At 40.9% G+C, this 20,253-nt stretch overlaps 2 protein-coding genes across 2 annotated transcripts in view; both read left to right on the forward strand.

Annotated features, from left to right (window-relative positions):
- Positions 1-5,095: 5,095 nt before the first annotated feature.
- LOC106890002 (exocyst complex component 1-like) lies at positions 5,096-13,343 on the forward strand. Its single transcript, XM_014945530.1, has 3 exons — positions 5,096-5,422; positions 8,836-8,966; positions 10,726-13,343. Exons 1-3 carry the CDS (start codon positions 5,299-5,301, stop codon positions 10,987-10,989), a joined length of 519 nt encoding a protein of 172 aa, XP_014801016.1. The 5' UTR covers positions 5,096-5,298; the 3' UTR covers positions 10,990-13,343.
- A 3,781-nt stretch (positions 13,344-17,124) lies between these two features.
- The window catches only part of LOC106890047 (exocyst complex component 1), a 56,240-nt gene continuing 53,111 nt past the window's right edge, over positions 17,125-20,253 (forward strand). The window contains exon 1 of the mRNA XM_014945615.1: positions 17,125-17,237. The gene's annotated coding sequence lies outside the window, so the exon portion shown is untranslated. The remainder of the gene's footprint in view (positions 17,238-20,253) is intronic.

The raw sequence follows: 20,253 nt of genomic DNA on the forward strand, positions 1-20,253 counted from the left end.
TTCTGAAGTCAGCTATGGAAACCTCACTATACAGACATCTCATTGTAGAATGTTTTTTCCTGATTTCTAGTTTATACTCTAAAATCTCACCTATGACGTCAAAAAAAGAAGTGGTCTGGAGCTCTAAAGCTGTGAAGAATACTTACAGACAATAAAACAAGTGTTAAGAGAGAACACCATGCCTGGCTGAAACCTCAAACAGAAACAACAGCCAGAGGAAAGTAAATCCTAATTTAATTAAGATGGTAAACGATGTTTTTCAACCTACAGCGATCTTTTGCAGCTTGCAGAGATTATTCTGAGTGTTTTATTTTCCTTCCTTCTTTTTATTTCATAACGTTGTCAAGCAAGGAGCAAGGGGAAAGATGCTTCCAGCAAACACTGCTTTGTAAGGGTGTGTTTCTTGCTGGGAATTTGAGAGAGAGATCAAATGTACGTCCTCGGGAGGGCTTCAACACACAGAACACAGTGAAGTCCTACCTAAACATGGTGACTGTTCTGCTGTTCCACTAATGACTGTTCGGAAGCCCATCAAAATCAAAGGAAAACTTGTAACTGACTTAATGTGTTTTGGATCAAGCCCCGGGTAATCAGTTACATGTATATACTAATGCACGTTAGTAGATCCAAAGGAGTAGAGGGACTCATCATAAATATTGCTTTTAAAGCTGGTGAATTGATTTTTACCAGAATGGTGTGACTGAGGAACAATAAAGATTAGAGAGATTTATCCTTTTAAGACCTGCTACTGCATCTATTAAAGTCAATGTCCTGGGTACCGTAGGGAAAACTGTATTTGGACACAGGAAAAGTTTGCAGGGAAAAGAGAGGGCAAAAAAGGGAACAGAAGTAATTTATATTTGGCAGAAAGGTCTGAGACACTTCCCTGGTGACTGCTTCGTGTTGTAAAGGGTTCCTTTGTAGACCACTGTGAACCTGGGGTAGAGGGTGCCCTGGTTTCACAAACATCTGTAATTCATCTATCTGAACAGTTCCAGGTAAATCCAAGTTAAATTTTGATTTAAATTTGTTTGTGGCACTGGTAAGAAGGAGTTTGATCTGTTCTGGTTTATGTCTATACAACACACATTCATGGACAGGTTTAGCTGGGAGAGAGACAGGTGGTGGATGCCGGAATGGGAAGTTGATCCCAGACCATTGCTAGTGCATCCTTGCTGGACAAGTAAATTACTGCCCAATTGTTGGCATTCGGTTATGAACAGTTAGATTTTGGGCTTGCAACATTTCAGCTAAGGTGGATCTGAAAACCCATCGCTCAAAACATCCCCTCAGCTTCTAGGAAAGTGTTTCTGTTTCCATTCAGCAGTAATGACACCAGCAAGAAGAAATATTAGAGGGGAAGCTTGTAATGGAAGCTGTTGAGTGGGAATAAATTTGAGAGACCTGGAAAGCTTCAAACCCCTAACCACCAGGATTTCCTATCATAGCCTTGAACTGTGTATGTATCTTTTCCATTGAAAGTATGTTTACTCATGTAGAGCAATGTCTATCTTCTCTCAGTTAAACTCTAGCTTTGTATTTCAAATATACGCTATTTTTTGCGTGAGTCATCTAAAAAGAGCCTGTATGTCCATAAGACGTATAAGTTGCAGAAGATGAAAGAAAAAAGAAAAAACAGGCATAATATCATAAGAAAAGCATCAGGGAGGACAGAGACAGAGCAAGGAAATGGAGGACAGAAGAACGTGTAAGTAGGCAAGAAGCTCTGGGCTGGCACCGCAGATGCTCTCTATCTACTGCAAGAATCATCCTGCATAATTTTTAACATACTGATAACCAAACAAGGAGACATAAAAATTAGCTTTATGCAAGCTGTAGAGGAAGAAGATTCTAAAGCCTACCAAGCCTTATTTCCAGTCCACCCAAGTCAGCGAAGTAGTGGAGATAGAGAGGAAGGAAATGATTTTGTGAGTCACCTGCAAAATGGGATGGTCATTTCTCCCCACAGAATTCCAAGAATGAAGAACAGGGTGGGTATATTAAAACAAAAATGTTTATGGGCATTATTCAAAATACCACAGGTAGTCCTGATACCAGCTGCACCAAAACTGTCCTGCTATGCTCTAACAGAGGATGGGTGAACAAAGAATAAAAAGAATGAAGAGGAGTAGTGAATTACGGATTTTTGTGTTTCTTATTAAAACATTCAACATTAAAATCACCATTGTACCTGTCTGTGTGTATACTCAGAGTGGTTGTTTAATGTAGTATTTGAGAATGCATCAAAGGATATTGCAGAAGTAATTTAATCTCTATAATACTTTCTGAAATATAATTTGATTTAAGAGGAGGTATGAAGAAAACAGTTACATCACGGGACAGGATCTTCTGAGTGCTATCTGCATACACAACAGCTCAGAAATAAATACACAGAACCCTTTTACCAAGGTCTATATACCAGTCTTCTTCTGGACAGTTGCACCTAACAGGTAAAATGTTTAAATTTCTTTATATTATCAAAAAATTTTACTCCTTTCCCAAAATATTTCTAAATATGAAAATTATTATTTACTACAATTAGCAGCTAATAATTACTATAATTTACTATAATTAGCAGCTACACAGCCCTAAAGCCCCACCTAAAGCCAAGTCATGGTTTTCAATGTAAAAATGTACCAATTTTTATTAGCCATGTCCTACTGACCAGAGTGGCACAACATTAATATGCAAGAATATCCAAAAAGACAAAAAATTTAAGAGGATTTACATATAAAACCTCAGAAATCTTTTATAAAAACTGAGGTAGAGTGACTTACAGTTTTATTAAGCTGTGAAAAATAAAAATCTAACCCAAGAAAGACCAGAGCTACACACTGCTCTTGTCTCAACTCCATCACTTCCATGCCACCAGCGATGCTTCACTCACCACTTTGGCAATTTCTCCAGTACCAACTGAACCTTTCATAGGGGAAAAACTTGCAGAAAATTCTTCCAGAGCTGAAGGTATTTTTCTAATGGTATTTTTGTCTGTACATTTGTTGCTTCAGAACTGAAAAAAAATATTCAGACATCTGAGATGCAACGTGAGCTATGGACTGGCTGAGTCAGAATCAGCTTCCTAATGAGGACTCTGGCACCGAGTACCAACACTGAAACCTCTCCAACCATGACACTATTAACACTGGTGATGACAAACTGAAGTCTGGGGCACGGGCCTTGATGATTCTGCCAAAGACTGGCAGAAAAACAGCAGGGACCATGACAGCGAGCCAATTTGTACATCAGTCCCATATTCAAGGTGCGGCCAGGTCACCAAGACTGTGGGCAAGCATCTGGGCATCCCTGAGCCTCAGCTCTCTGGTGGAAGGTCACCATATCACCGCACTTTGATGACGTGCAGTTGTCTCTGAAAGCAAGCATCATGCCCTTTTCCTAAGATAAACTGTTGCAGTGAGGTTCACATAACTTTAAAGATAAGAGATTAAACTTGTCCTTTCTGTACTAATAAAATGTATCCAAAACCTGAAGCTTAGAGTAACTTTACTCTCCCGAAGCAGGGATGAAAATTAACCTATGGATTTAAGAATCACGACTGTGTTTCCAAACACATGGGATCAAAAGGAAGCAGAATAAATCAAAATCATCTCGTTTCTTTTCAATCCCTTTCCCACTCATCCAGTCAATCTGCTGACTGTCTACAGCAGAGGGCAACCACCCCTAATTTCACACCGTCAATTTACTGGATTCCATTTTGCTTCACATCAGCAAAGAACCATGTAGACCCTATGGCATTAAATTATTCTAATGGTTTAGTGGGAGGTGTTCCTGCCTGTGGCAGAGAGGTTGGAACTAGGTGATCATTAAGGTCCCTTCCAACCCAAACCATTCTATAATTCATTGAATCATAGAATCATTTAGGTTGGAAAAGACCCTTGGGATCATCGAGTCCAACCATCTACCCTACACTTCAAAGTTCTCCCCTAGAATTCTGTGATTCTAATAATATTGCCCCAAACCTTTTTTTTTTTTTCTTAAAAAGCATTCAGATTTTATACCTCACTTGTTAAATCTTCACTTTCGCACTCAGTTTTATTCTAAGGTTAGATTCCTTTCTACATTTTGTTGAGACTATAAGAATGAAAACCCAATAAGGTGTTCAGACATAATAAGCTTGAGCATAGGAAGTAGAAGAGTACACTCAACTTCTATAAGCTGCCAGAAATGAGTCCAAAGGGAAAAACTCTAACCCAGGCTACTGCAGCCACTGAAATTAGAAGAGTACAGGCCCCCAAGAACTTTACCCACACATCTGTGGAGTGTCAGGAACACCCAAAATTTCTGCAAATATACTCAGAGGAAACAGCCTGAAGTTGCGCCAGGGGAGGCTTAGATTGGACTTAAGGAAAATTTTCTTCACTGAAAGGGTTTTCAGACATTGGAAGAGGCTGCCCAGGGAAGCGGTTGAGTCACCATCCCTGGAGGTATTTAAAAGGCCTTTGAAAGTATTTAAAAGGTGTTTAAAAGTGTAGAGGTGGTGCTTAGAAATGTAGTTTAGTGGTGGACTTGGCAGTGCTAGGGGAACTATTGGACTCGATGGTCTAAAAGGTCTTTTCCAACCTAAATGACTGTATGACACGATGAACCTCTGTCTGATGGATGAAGGCCCCTCACACACACACATCCTCACCCTGAGGATGGAGGGTCCTTTGGTCCCCAGGCTGCACCCACCATGCACCAGGACTCCTGGTGCACAGAGATGAGTTCACCTTCTCTTCATAACGAGCGGCATCAGCTAATTTTCCCCTTAACTCTTCTTAATTAGCCATAAGGCTATTAGGGCAGTAAGAGGCACAAGGTGATGCAGTTCCTTGTAGAAGGAACGACCCTTTCCTGCTAAGGCTGTTATCTGCTGATTAAAATAATTGCATTAATTGAGAACTCCTGGTAAGCTGCCTTTAGAGCGTTTCCTCGCCCATCTCTCCCCCCACCCCCGGCAGGGGGGCATCTCCCGGGTCCCCCACGGCATCTCCCGGGAGGGAGGGAAGGAAGGAGGGCGGACACGCGTGGGGCGGGGAGATGCGCGGCCCGGCCTCTCCCCGCTCCGGCAACCGGAGCCTTAACGCCTCCCGGTTCCTTGGCACCGGAGGGGGCTGGTGGATTGAGTGAGTGAGGGGGGGACGGGACCGACGGTACCCGGACCCCGCCGGGAGCGATGCCTCCCCCGCGGCCGGGGGGCAGCCTCCGCCGCTGGCCCCCGCGGGTGCGCGGAGCGGTGCCCGGTGCCGAGGAACCGGGCGGAGACGGCGGCGGCGGAGGAGAGGAGGGGGGACGACGGCGATGTCCTCGCTGGTGAAGGAGGAGCTGGCCAAGAGGCTGTTCGGCCCCCGGCGGCTGAGACTGCAGGAGTTCATCGAGGTGGAGGAAGGCTCGGGGTCCCAGCGCTGCTACCTGTGCGCCGCAGGTAACGGGGGGAGGATGCGCGGGTGCGGGGGGATGCGCGGGTGCGGGTTGGGGGATGCGCGGGAGAGGGGCCGGGGCGCAAACTTCCTCGGAGCTGCCGGCAACAGTTGTAATTCACGGGGTTTTTGCACCTTCTCTTGCCTTGCACGTCCTATGTGCTGTCCCGGTCACTCCGGTAACAGCGGGCGAGTCACGTCGTTTGAATAAATACACATTTGTGTTAGTAATTAGCGGGATCTGTGAGTAAAACAAGATTGCTGGGAGTGATAAACCTGATTATCCGGCTCTTTGCTGAATTTGATTTCAAGTGGATCTGTCTCATGACTAAATTTGATTTCCAGAGTTTCTGTTTCATTAACCTTTTTAGAACAAGGTTTCAGAAAAGCTTGTTTGTTTTCATTTATTTATTTCACATCAGTGAGAGACGCTAGAAAAGAGAAATGCTCTCATCCAGAAGTCATTAGGTTGAAGTGAATGCTTCTTCCAGTCTGTTTCCTCTTGGGGTTCAAAATACCTATAGCAGGTAGAAATGATCTCTGTACCGGAGACATAGATTGAGTTAACATCCAAAATGGGATGGTAACAACAGTATTCTGTGATTACCATCTTAGAAAACACCTGAAGTCATTAGAACATTTAAGTTGTTTTACAAAACACTGGAAACACTCGGCAAGCTACGGTTCCCTGCACTCATGTGGTTTTAATAGAACAGGCTTTGTGTTTTAGAACTGTGCAAATAGTTTTAAGAAATTGATTCCTCAATGTCATAGAGCTCCTAAATAACAACCTGCTCCCTAGTTTACGAAACTATCCAGAAGAAGTAGGTTTAGTTGCACAGCATGTTTAGTAGTAGATCTGAACAGTTCATTGTTATGAAACATCCAAACAGGCAAAATAACAGTATGGACCTTTAAAATCTTCACTAAAACTTCCTTTTTAAGGTAGAGGAGAGCAAGCCATAAATTAAGCCTCTAATCAGATTAACTGATTGGAAGTCTCTGAAGACATCAAGGAAAATTTATGTAGAGTATTAAGAGTGGGATGTCTCCAGTATCCAATATTGAAGTCTCTTAATATATTCATACTCAAGTAAGCGGTGAGTAGAGTGGAAATCTGACTCCGAAAGATGGGTTGCAGCTGGCTGCCAGCAGCTCCTCTAATCTGCTGTGATTCTGTAGGAGCAAAACACATTATCTAAAATCTTATCCCTGCAGTGCAACCTCAGTATATTCCTGTTGATTGCAAATTAACATAATAATAATAATAAAAAAATTAAAATCAGTCAAACTATAGGCAAAACTTTAGAAGTCTGTGCCTTTTGAAATCTGTATTGCTACAAAGTCTTGATGTAGGTAACTGAACAATCTTATTTTTGTGCCATATGCCCAACGTGGTTTCCCTTCCTTTTCACAATAGCAAGTCCCAGTTCTTGCGTGAAGGCACTAGAAGCCTTTCACTAATTCCTTTATAAACTCTGGAAGAACATAAAGGTGAAATGCAACCACGTTCAGGAATGTTCACAGCCCAGCAGTGGTATGGCCTGAGAAGAACAGCAAGGATAACATTGTATTATCCAACAGAGACTCTGAAAAAGGTGTTCAGTCCATGGAAGACCTTAGGAAATAGTTTGTGCTCTGTGAAGGAATTGCCATAGCCCTGCCCTGTCCTCCCCCCACCCCAAAAAAAAAGCTTTTAGTGTTTAATAGAATGAAATGGTAGATCTAAGCTCATGTTCTATATAAAAAATTAAATTTTCTTTAATTCTGTTAACTGAGCAAGCAATATGTAAACCACAGGAAAAGTAAAGAAAGATTTATTTTTATTATTATTATTATTTTTAATTTTTAGTTGAAAATAGTCCACCCCAGTTTCACCATGGTGCAGGACATGCACCTGGTTTCATTTTTCCTAACACATCTGTCCTCTGTCCTTGTGCCATACAATTTCTGCTCCTGCATGAGGATAGAGAAATGTCAGTGTGTGGGTCCTGGTGGCTACTAGGACATCCCCTTGTATTTCTGACATGACTGGGGGGTTTTAGGCTTGGACTTGTTTCCTTTGATTTTAACTCTTGAGGGACACAACATATTCCCTCACAAGCAAGCAAAGAAACAAAAAGAATGAGACAAACTGAAAGCATGAAGAGAACTTCCTAAGATTAGCCATCTAGATTTGCTTGCAAATGAAAACCATTGTAATTTCTCCATAAAAGATAATACAGCAATGGTCCTTTGGTTAAAAACCACTGAGCAACTGTGACCGATAGGACCAGGAAAAAAAGCAACAGTGATTTGTATTTTTCAGACGGGGAAGTTATAGGCTGAGAAAAATTATAATCAATTGATACATTTTCCACTGTTTTTCTTTGCAACAGAAAGAAGGCAAATCTCCACCATATATCCTTTGTTTGTCTTTATTTGAATAACCATTTTTTTATAAATGGGTGAGAAGTAAGAGATCTTTTAACAAGAATAAGATAAAAACAGTCAAGTTTCACAATGAATTTTCAAAAATTTGTTTAGAAATATGAGAATTTTGCTTCTGCACCTGTAGCCTTGTGCTGTGATGCCAAAATGCTCCTACCAGAGGTAGGTGACATTTCACCCTTTCTCTTGGGCTACCGGATGGCTTGGGCAAGTGGCCTGCCCTGCAGTCATCACGCTGGATGTGGAGGAGATTGTTCAGGCTCCGGTGCTTTTCACACTCATCACTGTGTGTTACAGAAATCCAACCTCCCACGCAGCACTCAGTGTAATCAATTAATAATGGTAGTTATTGCAAAGAGTGTCTTGGTGCTCTTTTTCCTCTCATTTCCTGCCTAAGTTGGAAAATAGCAATTTCTACAAAGGTAGCACTGGGCAAATTGAAGCTTTAAGTGATATTTTCAATGTTATTTTTGTTAAGTGGCCAAGTTACATATTTTATAGGGAAATAAGAGTTTTATTTTTAAGAAGCAATGGCCTTGTAAGAGAACTTCATCCACAGAATGGCAAGTACAGCACAAGTCATGCAAATACAGAGTCTTGGTAGCAGTTTTCCAAATTTCTGACTCCAGCACTCCAAATTCCCCTTAGAATTAAATAGAATAAGTGGATTATCCATACAAATCCAGTCCCAGAATTAGGCTTTCATTTCAACTCGGATGAAAGGCTTTTGCACTGATAAGATTGTCTTTTCACTGGATGGGTAGGGTAAATCCTAAATCTACTAGGAGCTGCCAAGCTTCACAGGCTGAGAACAAGGTGCTATTCCTACTACTGGGCAAAATAAAATTATTAAGCCCAGCATAGCCCTATACAGCCCCTGCCTGTAATCATTTAAGTTACCATCTAAAATGTAGTTTGATTAAGACATTTATTATTGGAACTTTTTGGAACTACTTGCCTGCATATCTAAACTATTTTCCTCTTGCAGTGACTAAAAGTGAAGAAGTAGAAATATGTATGGTTAAGCACTTGCGAGTGGATCGAGAGGAGAAATATGAAATAGTTGAAAAGTGGTTTTTGAAAGATCTGGAGATGATTGATGGAAAAGAAGCAGATACGGTAAGTGTTATGTATTTTATATATATATCAGAGTATCCTTTTCTGGTGCTGCAACCCAAAATAAATAAAACTTCCAAGGAATTTTTGGTTTTATTGCCCACGAGAGGCCCCACATCACATTTGTACTGTTGTGGCGTGGGAGGAAATTTTCTTGTTTGCTGTAATATTCTTCATCTCTCCGGCTGAGATCTGAGACACAAGTCAGATGTTTTCTAATTTGTTAATCATAATGGGGAGTAAAAGTTTGCCACCTTCAACTCCCAGAATAAACTGGAGTTAATCCCACAGATTTGAATGTGCATTTGAAAACAAAATTTTGTTAAATATTTTTATGGAGACTGAACTTGTTCTCTGTGTGACAAAGTCAGTGTGTAAAACATCTTGCAAGGAAGTGCATCATTTGGTGTACCGGCTCATGAAATTGTGCCTCTTTCATGTAGCTTAATCTCACATTACATGGATAAATTAAATATTTGTACATTTTTGTGTGTAAATATGAAACAACTTTGGCTAGATCTGGCTGACCTTACTGCTAAAAAACTCCTAGTCTCTCATGTATAACTTCTGAAGGGTAAAATGATGCTGCAAAACAGAACACCAAAAGTAGAATTAAATCCAATTTTACAAAAACTAGAAGAATATGCCAAGGCAAATGTCTTACTGCATGGTTGAAGAGACATTTTAACAGTCTGTGCATAATAAATGTAGTCCAAGAAAAAAATGACATTTTTTCCCTTTGAAAGTGCTTTCAAATGAACATAAAATAGAGTTCAGATTACATTATCCCAGTGAAAGAGAAATCATGAGCCCACAAGAAAGGTTTCAGAGCCTTTATCCAAGGAAAATGACAAACTGTGGTTGTTCTTCTGTCCTGTGCACGTTGCCCTCAAGTCTAAAACCAGGAACCTGGGAGACAGAGGAGGTGAGCTCAGCTTCAAAGTATCCCTGCACCCTGGGAGCTCTTTGCGCTTTAGGCCAGAGGAGAAAAAAAGCCAAATTTAACAATTCTTTACATCCCCTCTCCTAGTTCTCCTGCTTCCAGAGATGTTCCTGTCCTTTCCCCAGCCAAAGCAACCAGACGACTTCCTTATCACTTGCCTACATGAATTTACTCCAGTTTTTTTCAGAAGCGTTGTGCTGAAATATCTTTTAGAGATGATTCAGCCTTCCGCACGGGGATGATCAAAATCTCTCTCATTTCTGGTTAAAGAAAAGCCTAAATGAACCTCAAACTCCTAATTATAGGGTGATTAACACTGCTATAAATATACATAATAGTCATTCATACCCACAGAATTTAACAGAATGTAGCTGGGATTAATTGTGCCAAAAAGGCAGAAAGCTCAGAGAATTACAATTTAGGGAGGAAGGGCAATCAATATTTTTCTTCTGATAGGCATATAAAGTTATAGTTCAAGGCAAGTGCTTTTCATAGAGTGTGTTTTAGGCAACATGACAAAACAGTTCATTTAAAAACAAGATTGTACAATCCCAATAAAGTGCAGCCTCTCGCTTGGCCAAACTCTGAAAGTTTTCCTCAGACAAAACTCCTAATGGCAAAGAATAGCAGCTAATTATAAACCGCTACTTTGTAAAGTTTTAAATGACCTTTTAGTATGAATAGCAGAAAGTTGCAAAGTCCTTTAGTGTCCATCAAACTGAGAAAAAGCCCTGGAGGTAGCTGGGCAGAGAACAACAGATTGCAGCTCTACCATTTGTAATGCGTGCAATAATTTCATTCTCTCTCCATTTTTTTTAGGATAATCCATATTTTGATATGCACTTCCACAAAGTCTACAATCTGGAAGCATATAGTTGTGCATCTAAATATACCTTTGCTCGAACGCTAAACAAACTGAATGAAATGTACCTTAAGAAGGACTTGAAGATTGTGAACTTTGATGACACCTACCTAAATGATAACTCAATCTGGTCATCCAACAACAGGGACTGCTTAGTACTGATGAGGATATGCTTCTACGCCTCCAACCTCTTATGTCTCTCCCTTTGTCCTCTGTCCTAAAGATGCATTTTCTAACGTTAAGGTTGACTGGTCCACTGACCAGCATTTCATAAACCATCTGATCAAAAAGATAGTAAGTAATATGCAGTATCTGCTTTTTAATTTTACATAGAAGTAAAGAATGGAACATACTTTTTCCATACACAATTGACCATTCACTTATATATATTAGGAGAGCCTCACTCTGGCAAATACTTACAAATGTGTGAGACTTTCAACATAGGACCGGTAATTCTCATGGTCAGTGGAGACTCCTTGTTCTGGAGGTATAAATTATCTTTCATTAATAGCTAGAAATATTTTTAAAGCATTAAGAGCATTAACAGTTAATTTATATCCTGGAAGTAGAAAAAAGAAAGCAACCAAATGAGTTCTGTATGAGAATGATGCACATTTCCATTTTCAAATGTGTTGAAATATAGAACTCCATTAAAGACATCACACCTACATCAATGCAAGAATCAAACCTTGTCCTGGTGAATCAGAGATTGGCATTCAGGTACCACAGGAACAACTTTTCACCTATGCAGCTACATTATTTTTCCCTGAGAACATTTAGTACTCCCTTTGACCTTCCAATTATTTGTGGTACTGTCTTAGAAACAGAAAATTAATATTTTTCAGCAGAATTGCTTTGTTTGTCAGACTGCTCAAAATGTTTTGGTTTTTTCATTTGTTTGGTTGGTTTTATATCATTAATATCTTCCTTCTTGCACTTTATTGCTTACGTACATGAGCAGGCCCAGTCAGAGAACAGATTCTTTTTTTTTTTATTTATGTCTCTTCTCTACCTCTGGACTAAGAGTTAACAAAATACTATGTCAACAGTAGTTGTTGGTGACTACGATTACTTTTTAGGCAAGTGATAGACTTCAAAATTCATAGAATTACCAGAGTAATTTTCACCAGTTTCTAGCTATGGGTTAGTATATTCAGTGCACTACTTAAATACTTATTAGCGCTTAGAGTTACTTTGAACCTGGGGTGGAGTCTACTGAGTGGTTTGGAAGATCTCACCTGTAACAAAAAATGAAAAATAAAAACTTGTGAAAGCATTCTGTTACAGTAGAAAGAGAGGATGAATTAAAGTGTTGAGCAAGAGCTGAAGAGGAACAACGTTGACAAGAAGAAACCCAGTGATACTGCCCAGTGTCGGTCAGCTAAGCTTAACTGGCTGTTCTTCCCAGAGTCAATAAAGAAATGCCAACCCAAAAGGTCATTCAGGGAAGCTCCTGGTCAGAACGTCCTGCAGGAGAAGACCTCCTTTTTCTTTAGGCAGCCAAGGTTGTACAGGGAGAGGAGCTGTGGACCAAACCAGCTGCATACCTAAAGCTGACTGATAAATTTTCCCTTGGAAATCACAGGCTGGTTCCTGTCCTCTCTCAGAACCTGCCAGCTGTGAAATGGAAGACACAAGGGCACTGTGACTCGCACTTCACTATGGTCTTTCTTATGGACTCTCCCCTTTGAAAACATTTGTGTAAATGTGCTTTGGGTTCAAAATCGAAATAACATCAAATAAGGGAGAATATCTTTGAAAAACTGTATAAAATGTACAGCTTTCTACTTTACTTTTTAAATCTTGTCCTGCTGCTTGTATATAGGAAAGGCCATACCTTTGATTATCTAATCTGCAGAAGTTATCTATTTATTCTAGGTATATGTTGTAAATTATGCTCATTCTAACCCAAATCTTAATAGCTATGTAAACCTCGACAGTCCTGAAGGCAGTTTATGTGGGCAACACAAATCATCTGGAATTTGTAAGGACTTAAGTCTTATACTTGCCAGCTAAATACCATTAAAGAGAAGGACTGTATCTATAGTAGTCATTTATGAAATGCAGTTGTTCTTTTCAGAATGTATTTGGGATAATCCAGTGCAAGTATCTGTGTCGTAGCCTTTGATCCATAGCCACAAGAAGTATTTGCCCAACACGCAGATTCCAGAAAACCATCTTCAATAGCAAGTATAATTCAGATTACTGTTACCTATGACACATTGTCCTGTTTTAACTGTGTATTAATTGCAGATGTCACAATGCTTTCTGTAATGTTTACAAATTCTTTGCTTAATAGACACAAGAAAATATTTTCTGGGTGGAAAAGCTCATATCATTCATCTTGTAATTGTAATAAAAAACATAGACCCTCTAATAATAAGAACTTCAGAGCATTCCTTTGAAATAAAGTACAGATATAGTGAATTCCTGACCAACAATTGTATCATGTTAGAAACTAATAAACTAAAAATGATTATAATGTTTAACCATATTTAATAGGCTTGCATCAGTAGTTTATACCTTTCTATTCTTGTACTGTATAAACATTAAACTGACTATATTAGAAGACAAATAAGCCTGCATTTTATGTGGAATAATACGCAATTATAATCTGTTTGGCATTTCTTCTGTCTGATAATATTTCAGACATTCTTCCCTAAGCGATCAGACCAAACAAAAGGAAAGGAGAAAAAGGGACATTGTCTGTGCAAATTATTTCAGCAATTATCAAAAGAAAAAATACTTTAAATGATCTTTGCGGACCTAATCTAGGGACTCTGTACATTTACACAGTTATTTATGTGATGCCAAATACCAAGACACCACGTGATTGCCAGACTGACTTGATTGCACTGTGGAAAGTCTTCGTCCTGAGGTGTGGGAGACTGTCGCTCTGCGGTTTGTATGGCACAGCTTCATCACAGGAGATAGAGAATATGCTAAATTATAAATGGAAAAGACCTGACAGGCTAAAGAGCCCATCTTTCAATTAAAGCAGAATTGTTTCCTACATCGCATTTCCTGACATTGGATGTATAGAATGTAGTTTGAAATACATCGTCTTGCTTCTCCTGCAAGAATTCTCCAAAACTGAATAGGAAAAAAAGTTATGGGAGTAAAGGATTATCACAAATGCTTTTGTAGCATTCTTATAAAAGGCTTCAATTCAATGATGGATTGAATTAATACTTGAGGTTGTGAATATAATGTGGATTTTCTTCGGAAGACAGAAATTGTTACCAGCTGTATCTGTTCCACGGAAAAGAAAAAATATGGCAGCCTGAATATGAGGAAGAGTGGTAATGAGCAATCAGAGCTTCATGCTCATTTGTTTAAGAGACAGACAGAATAGATGCAGCCATAAAATACAGGTGATGTTTTTTCCCAAGTCTATTTTTTAAAACTCTTTAACCAACATCAGAAATAAGAAGACAGGAAAACCTATGACATAATAACTTGAGAATATTTTGTATGTAGCATTTATCAATCCCATATTTGTATTATTCTATACTTAAAAATATATATCTATATTTGTTTCCTGCAGCTCCATGCTATAAAAAGCCTTTAACATCATCGTTCAGATGAGACAGTTCCATATCTTATCTGGAACTGGTGAAGTTCCACTGCAGTTCACAGATTTAAGATAATTTTCACCATCTAAGACCCATGACCTTCTATTTAAATCAGAAGGACTCTTCTGTGTGTTTATCTTTCATGCTTTTCCTGAATCTTAAAAATCAGAAAAAATCAGAATTTTAAAAAGAATTTTGGAAGCGAAAAAGAGCAGGGAACCTGTTCTGGACTGTGTCTTCTGGGCTATTTCTCATTCTTTTTTGCCTTTGTCTCTTGGAGTCATACATACAGTAACCCACCTCTTCCCAGCCAAAGCCTATACTACTCCTTTCCCTGTCGTGTCCTTAATCCCCAATACTTTCAGCACATAAATATATCTTCTTGCAGTAAAATGAGGAATTGCATCACTTTATTTGCAATATTTAATTTAAGAATATTTTGTCATGAGTTAAAGTCAGTATCGGAAGGTCAAAGCCCCATTCTAAAGAGCATCTCGGGGAAGCTGAAGTAGGAGACACCGGCACTGCGCACCCTGGAAGATTATCTCATGTCAGTTTTAAGACATGTAACCACATTTTAGCACTAACAAACTATGTTTTGGGTGTTGTCCTGAAGCAGAATGAGCAGCTAAAGACAGGAAACTGGAAGGGTTTTGACCACCACCACCATCAAAAGCTTTATGAAACCCTGTCCAATCTTTTATGGCTGCCTTGTCCAGTCTTTATAGATCTAGCCAGAGACAGTTACGTTTTGTGGCTAAATTGAGAAATTACCAGAATGTAACTTCTCTTTTAACCTTGGCCCTCATGAATGATATATTACAGAAGTATAAAGCCTGTTGTTTTGCAAGTCAGAAAATAGAAGTACCTTCAGTGAGACTCTATTGGTCAGTAGCGTTTAATGCTTTCAGTCAAGTGGAAAAATGACACAGGAACGATGAAATCAGTTTTACCAGTTAAAAGTCCATGTTTTGGTAATTTATAGCAATAACTTAGAAAATATTTTTCTGTTGTTCTTTATTGGTCATGGCCTGGCTAATAGATTTTATCAACCAGACCTTAAAGGCATACTGATGTACTACTCTGAAGAAGTCACACAGTTCAAGTAATCTGTAATGATTTCAGCCTTCCCTTAACTCTGCATGAAAGCCTTGAAGTAATACTATATTAACTTGCATGAATAATGCTAAAAATGAGTGAAGTGTATCAATTGTGTGGAGAACCTCCATCACAGTGAAGTTGGAACTGGAAGATAGTTCCACTTCTCACTGAATTCAGCAGTGGCTACAAGTAGCTACGACCAGAAGTGAATGTCATATCTCATGGCTAGATGCTAAAATTCTAAGTGTCATGATAACTAGTCACAGAGTAACTGTTCCCTCTGAATTATCACTGTTGGTAATTAAGGGTGCTTCTGTTTAGGGGTAGAGACAAAATCTGTATGCTTTTCATTGAATCATAGAATACCAGGTTGGAAGGGACGTCAGGGATCATGTGATCCAACCTTTCTTGGCAAGAGCATGCTCTAGACAAGATGGCTCAGCACCCTGTACAGCTGAATCTTAAATGTGTCCAATGTTGAGGAATCCACCACTTCCCTGAGGAGATTATTCCAATGGCGGGTTGTTCTCATGGTGAAAAATTTTCTTCTTATGTCCAATTGGAATCTCCCCAGGAGTAACTTGTACCCATCACCCCATGTCTTTTTCCTGCGACTCCTTGTAAAAAGGGAGTCTTCATCTTCTTTGTAGTCACCCTTTAAATACAAAAACATGGTGACAAGGTCTCTCCTAAGCCTTCTTTTCTCCAAGCTGAACAAACCCAATTCTCTCAGCCTTTCCTCATCTGGCAGGCTTCCCAGTCCTTTGATCATCTTGGTGGCCCTTCTCTGGACCCTCTCCAGCCTGTCCATATCTTTCTTGCATAGCAGGAACCAAAACTGAACACAGGATTCCAGGCGTGGCCTGACCAGCACTGTGTAGAGTGGGATAATGACTTCTTTATCTCTGCTGGTGATGCCCTTGTTGGTGCAACCCAGCATCTCGTTGTCTTTCTTTGCCGCAGCAGCACACACAAACACAGAATAGTTGGGGTTGGAAGGGACCTTCAGAGACCATCTAGTCCCGTCAGAGCAGGGTCACCCAGAGCAGGCTGGACAGGAACATGTCCAGGTGGGTTTTGAATGTCTACAGAGATGGAGACTCCACACCCTCTCTGGGCAGCCTGTTCCAGTCTCTGGAACCCTCAAAGTATGAAGAGTGATTGAAGGAGCTGGGACTGTTTAGTTTGAGGAAGAGGAGGCTGAGGGGAGACCTCATCACTCTCTACAGCTACTGGAAAGGACACTGTAGAGAGGCTGGTGCTGGTCTCTTCTCGCAGGTAATTAGTGATAGAACAAGAGGGAATGGCTTCAAGCTCCAACAGAGTAGGTTTAAACTGAACATTAGGAAAGAGTTTTTCACAGAAAGAGTGGTCGGGCATTGGAACAGGCTGCCCAGGGAGGTGGTGGAGTCACCATCCCGGAGGTGTTTAAGAGCTGTTTAGATGTGGTGTTGGGGGGTATGGTGTAAGGGAGAACTTTGTAGAGTAGGGTAGATGGTTGGGCTCGATGATCCCAAGGGTCTTTTCCAACCTAGATGATGCTGTGATTCCATGATTCAGTAACCCTGCCACGGTGTCCTCTCCTCCGTGGGCGCCCGTCCCTGGCGTAGCGCCCACCTCCCTCCAGCAGGGGGCGCTGTGGGGACCGTGCGGGCTCTCTGGCCCGCCGCCTCGCTGCTGCCTGCACGTCAGCGGAAGCGGAAGCGGCCGCTCTGGGGAGCGGCGGCCGGAGCCGCGGCGGCTGGAACTGGCGGCGGCTTCTTCCCCTTCCCTGTCCCGGCCCGGGCTCCGCGGTGAGAGCGAAGGCGGCCTCGGCATCCCCCGCCCCCCGGCTGTAGGGCAGGTTTTCTCCGGGACTCGGGTGGGAGGTGGTGGAGCTGGTGCCAGGCGGGCCCTTGGGAGCCCCATCCCCGCCGCTGCTGTCAGTTTCCTTGTTAAAGGCTTTCGGTTGTTTGGTTCCCGGGGGGTGTTACAGTTGGGCGACGCTCTCGTGTGATGTTTTAACCTGCTAGGCTGTTTTAACCTGCTAGCCTGTTTTCCTGTCCACCCGCTGTGGGGAGGCGGTGTGTGCTGAGCGGCCTTTCCCAAATTGCTCCGTTAAATCCTTCCCCTGTATTTCCCGGGCAGGCTGTGGCGGTGATGTGAGCTCTTTGATAAATTTCATGCAGCCGAGGATTTGTAACATTACCGGGAAAAACAAACAAACAAAAAAATGCAGCAATGTCTAAAGAGATTTATTAGAGACTGACGTGGTCTCTGCTCCCTTGAAGCATTTTTCTGAGGAAGCAGCTTTATCTCTGGCTCCTTGAGCTTCCGTCTTCCTTTGGGACAACAGGATGTGTGTGTCAAGGACTTGGTGGTGGGCTTGGTCCTGGCATGTTGTGAGGGTTTTGGTGGCTGTGACTGTGGGGGCTTAGTTTGGGACAGAAGTTGGGCTACATGGCAGAGCAGACCTTTGAGCTTGGGTTTAACATGTTCTGTTCTATGGGGAAGGGGTGCTCTGCACAACCTGGCCAACTCGTGTTAGCACCGACATGGGGGAGTTGCAGCATTCTGAATGGGTTTTAGAGCAGAAAGTCAAGTTCCAAATGAGGAAGGAAAGGGGAAATTTCTGAAATGCAGCTGGTTGTTGGTATTTTGTGTGTTCATCTTGCGCACCCGTCGAAGAGTGACAGGAGTGACAACCTGATGCAATTCACAGAAGCTGGGCCCAGCATGTGATGAAAAGGAAGGAAAATTGTTAGACAGCAGCTGTGGAGTGTTACATTGCCAGAGGGATGTCATATAAACAGCATTTCTTTGGATGCCCTGAGGTCTATACACTTGAAAATACTAAGTCCAGCTTGGTATATTGCCTCTTGCTTTCCCAAAGCCCTCAGGTTACTAATGTTTAAAACTACCAGGTTCCCTAAGACAGGGGATGAGGTGGTGGCCAGCTGAGCTGTGAGGTGTAGTGGGACATAAAAGACTAAAGAAAAGTTGGTGCCTTTTCTGTTTCAACTGCTGAGGGAACCTTTTTGTCTTTGCTGTGTGTTTGTCGGATAAAGCAACCCAGGCATCTCCAGGAGAAAAATCCAACCTAAAATTTAACTCTACATACCATCCCAGCATCAGGCAGTGTAGCATGTGATGTATATTAATCTTGGTTTTAATACGCTGTAGAATTTTAAGGCACAAGTTCAGAGTAATATTGGAGCTTCTGTATTAAGTAAAAACATTGAAGTTTGATGTCTAAGTGTTGTTCTTTTTAGTCTACCTAGAATCTCTCTGTAGTGTGAGAAACTGCTTTGAATCAGGTGAATATTGCTAATTCCTTAATTTTCTGGAGCTTGCTGGTGGTTTGGTTTTGTTCTTTTCTTGTCTGATTGATCTCTGCAGGCTTGAGTATTGGGTGGTGTTGTCCCAGCCCCCTCCTCCTGCCCTAGATTTCTAGAATTTGGTGGGGACTAGACCATGCGTTGCTAGGGAAACAGATGATTATACTGAAATCTCTCTTGGAAGTCTCTTTCAGAATTTTTTAACTTCCCTGGGATTCTGTTCTTGTTTGGTGAATGGTTAATTTAATGTTGGTCTTATTCTACCTCTGCAAATTCTCCATCATAAATGAACATGCTACAGGTACAGATAGTTTCCTCTAAGCATGTTGCATGCTTGCTTGAAGGCGTTGCCAAAGAAAATCAGAATTCTCATGCAGTCTAATGATCTGATTTGGTATGCCACTGTCATTGACATTAAACCATATCAAGCAATGTACCAGAAGATCTCAAGGGTGGTCCTTGATGTCCTTGTACAATCTCTTGTGTTTGCAGGGAGAGAATAAGTAATGTCTCTTTACTCTCTTTCAGCAGAAGTCTGTTTTTTTGAGTATTTGGTTAGAGTACAGGGTTCAAGGTCAGCACTTGATTCATGGAAGAAATCTCTTAATTTATTACTAAGTGTACATGCAAAAGTACGTACTCATTTTGAAATATCCTGTTACTCCTTTGCTAGATAAGAGACTCTGTAATTAAAAATAAGTGTTGTGTTTCTGAGCTCCAGTTCATGCATCCAAGAGAAGGCAGCAAAGTAGTCAAACGTAATAGGATTATCTTTGCAAAATTGTGCTGTGGCCTTTTCAGATCTAGATGGCCTTGAAGTTGAACTTTCTACTAGCTACAAAGATGCATTTCTTTGTTCTGCATTACTGTAACAATTTCCAGACCCTCATTTGAGGATAAAGAGGAAGAAGATCAGCCTGTTACATTTATTAGTATGAGGTAGCTGGCAAGAGCAGGGAAACAAGTCTTTGCAAAACATTAAAACACAAACCAAAGAAACCCAGCACTGTCTTTCTGGAAGCTGAGAGGTTTGGTGCGTGTCTGTCCCCATAGTTTGTGTCTTCCAGGAGCTGTTCTAAGGAAGCTTTTATGAAAGACACTTCAATATCCAGAAGATAAATTTGACTTAAGAAAAATTTATTAAATTCATGTTACATGGAACCTTTGCAGTGTCTTACTTTTTTACTAATTTAAAAATAAAAAAAAGTAATGCCTGCTTGATCGGTGATGTTAAGTAATAAACATGGGTCCATTCATCTGGTAATAGTAAGTTTCTAGTAATTCTTCAGAAATTGACAATGATTGATTTGACAACAGATAGCCACCACAACTGTTCTTAACAGAGGTATCAACCAGGGAAAGTTCAATTTGACAACAGCCACCACAAGTGCTCTTAACAGAGGTATCAACCAGGGAAAGTTCTAGTACAGACCATTTGGGGGTTGTTTTTCTGTTTTGTTTGTTTGGTTTGCTGGTTGGTTGGGGTTTTTTT

Source organism: Calidris pugnax, unplaced genomic scaffold (genome assembly GCF_001431845.1).
Source record: "Calidris pugnax isolate Ruff unplaced genomic scaffold, ASM143184v1 scaffold58, whole genome shotgun sequence".
Classification (NCBI taxonomy): domain Eukaryota; kingdom Metazoa; phylum Chordata; class Aves; order Charadriiformes; family Scolopacidae; genus Calidris; species Calidris pugnax.

Excerpts from the sequence above, each read along its gene's own strand:
- LOC106890002 (XM_014945530.1), top strand. The coding sequence starts at position 5,299 with ATGTCCTCGCTGGTGAAGGAGGAGCTGGCCAAGAGGCTGTTCGGCCCC. Across the intron at positions 5,423-8,835 it reads CTGCTACCTGTGCGCCGCAG|TGACTAAAAGTGAAGAAGTA; the intron begins GTAACGGGGGGA and ends TTCCTCTTGCAG. Across the intron at positions 8,967-10,725 it reads ATGGAAAAGAAGCAGATACG|GATAATCCATATTTTGATAT; the intron begins GTAAGTGTTATG and ends CATTTTTTTTAG.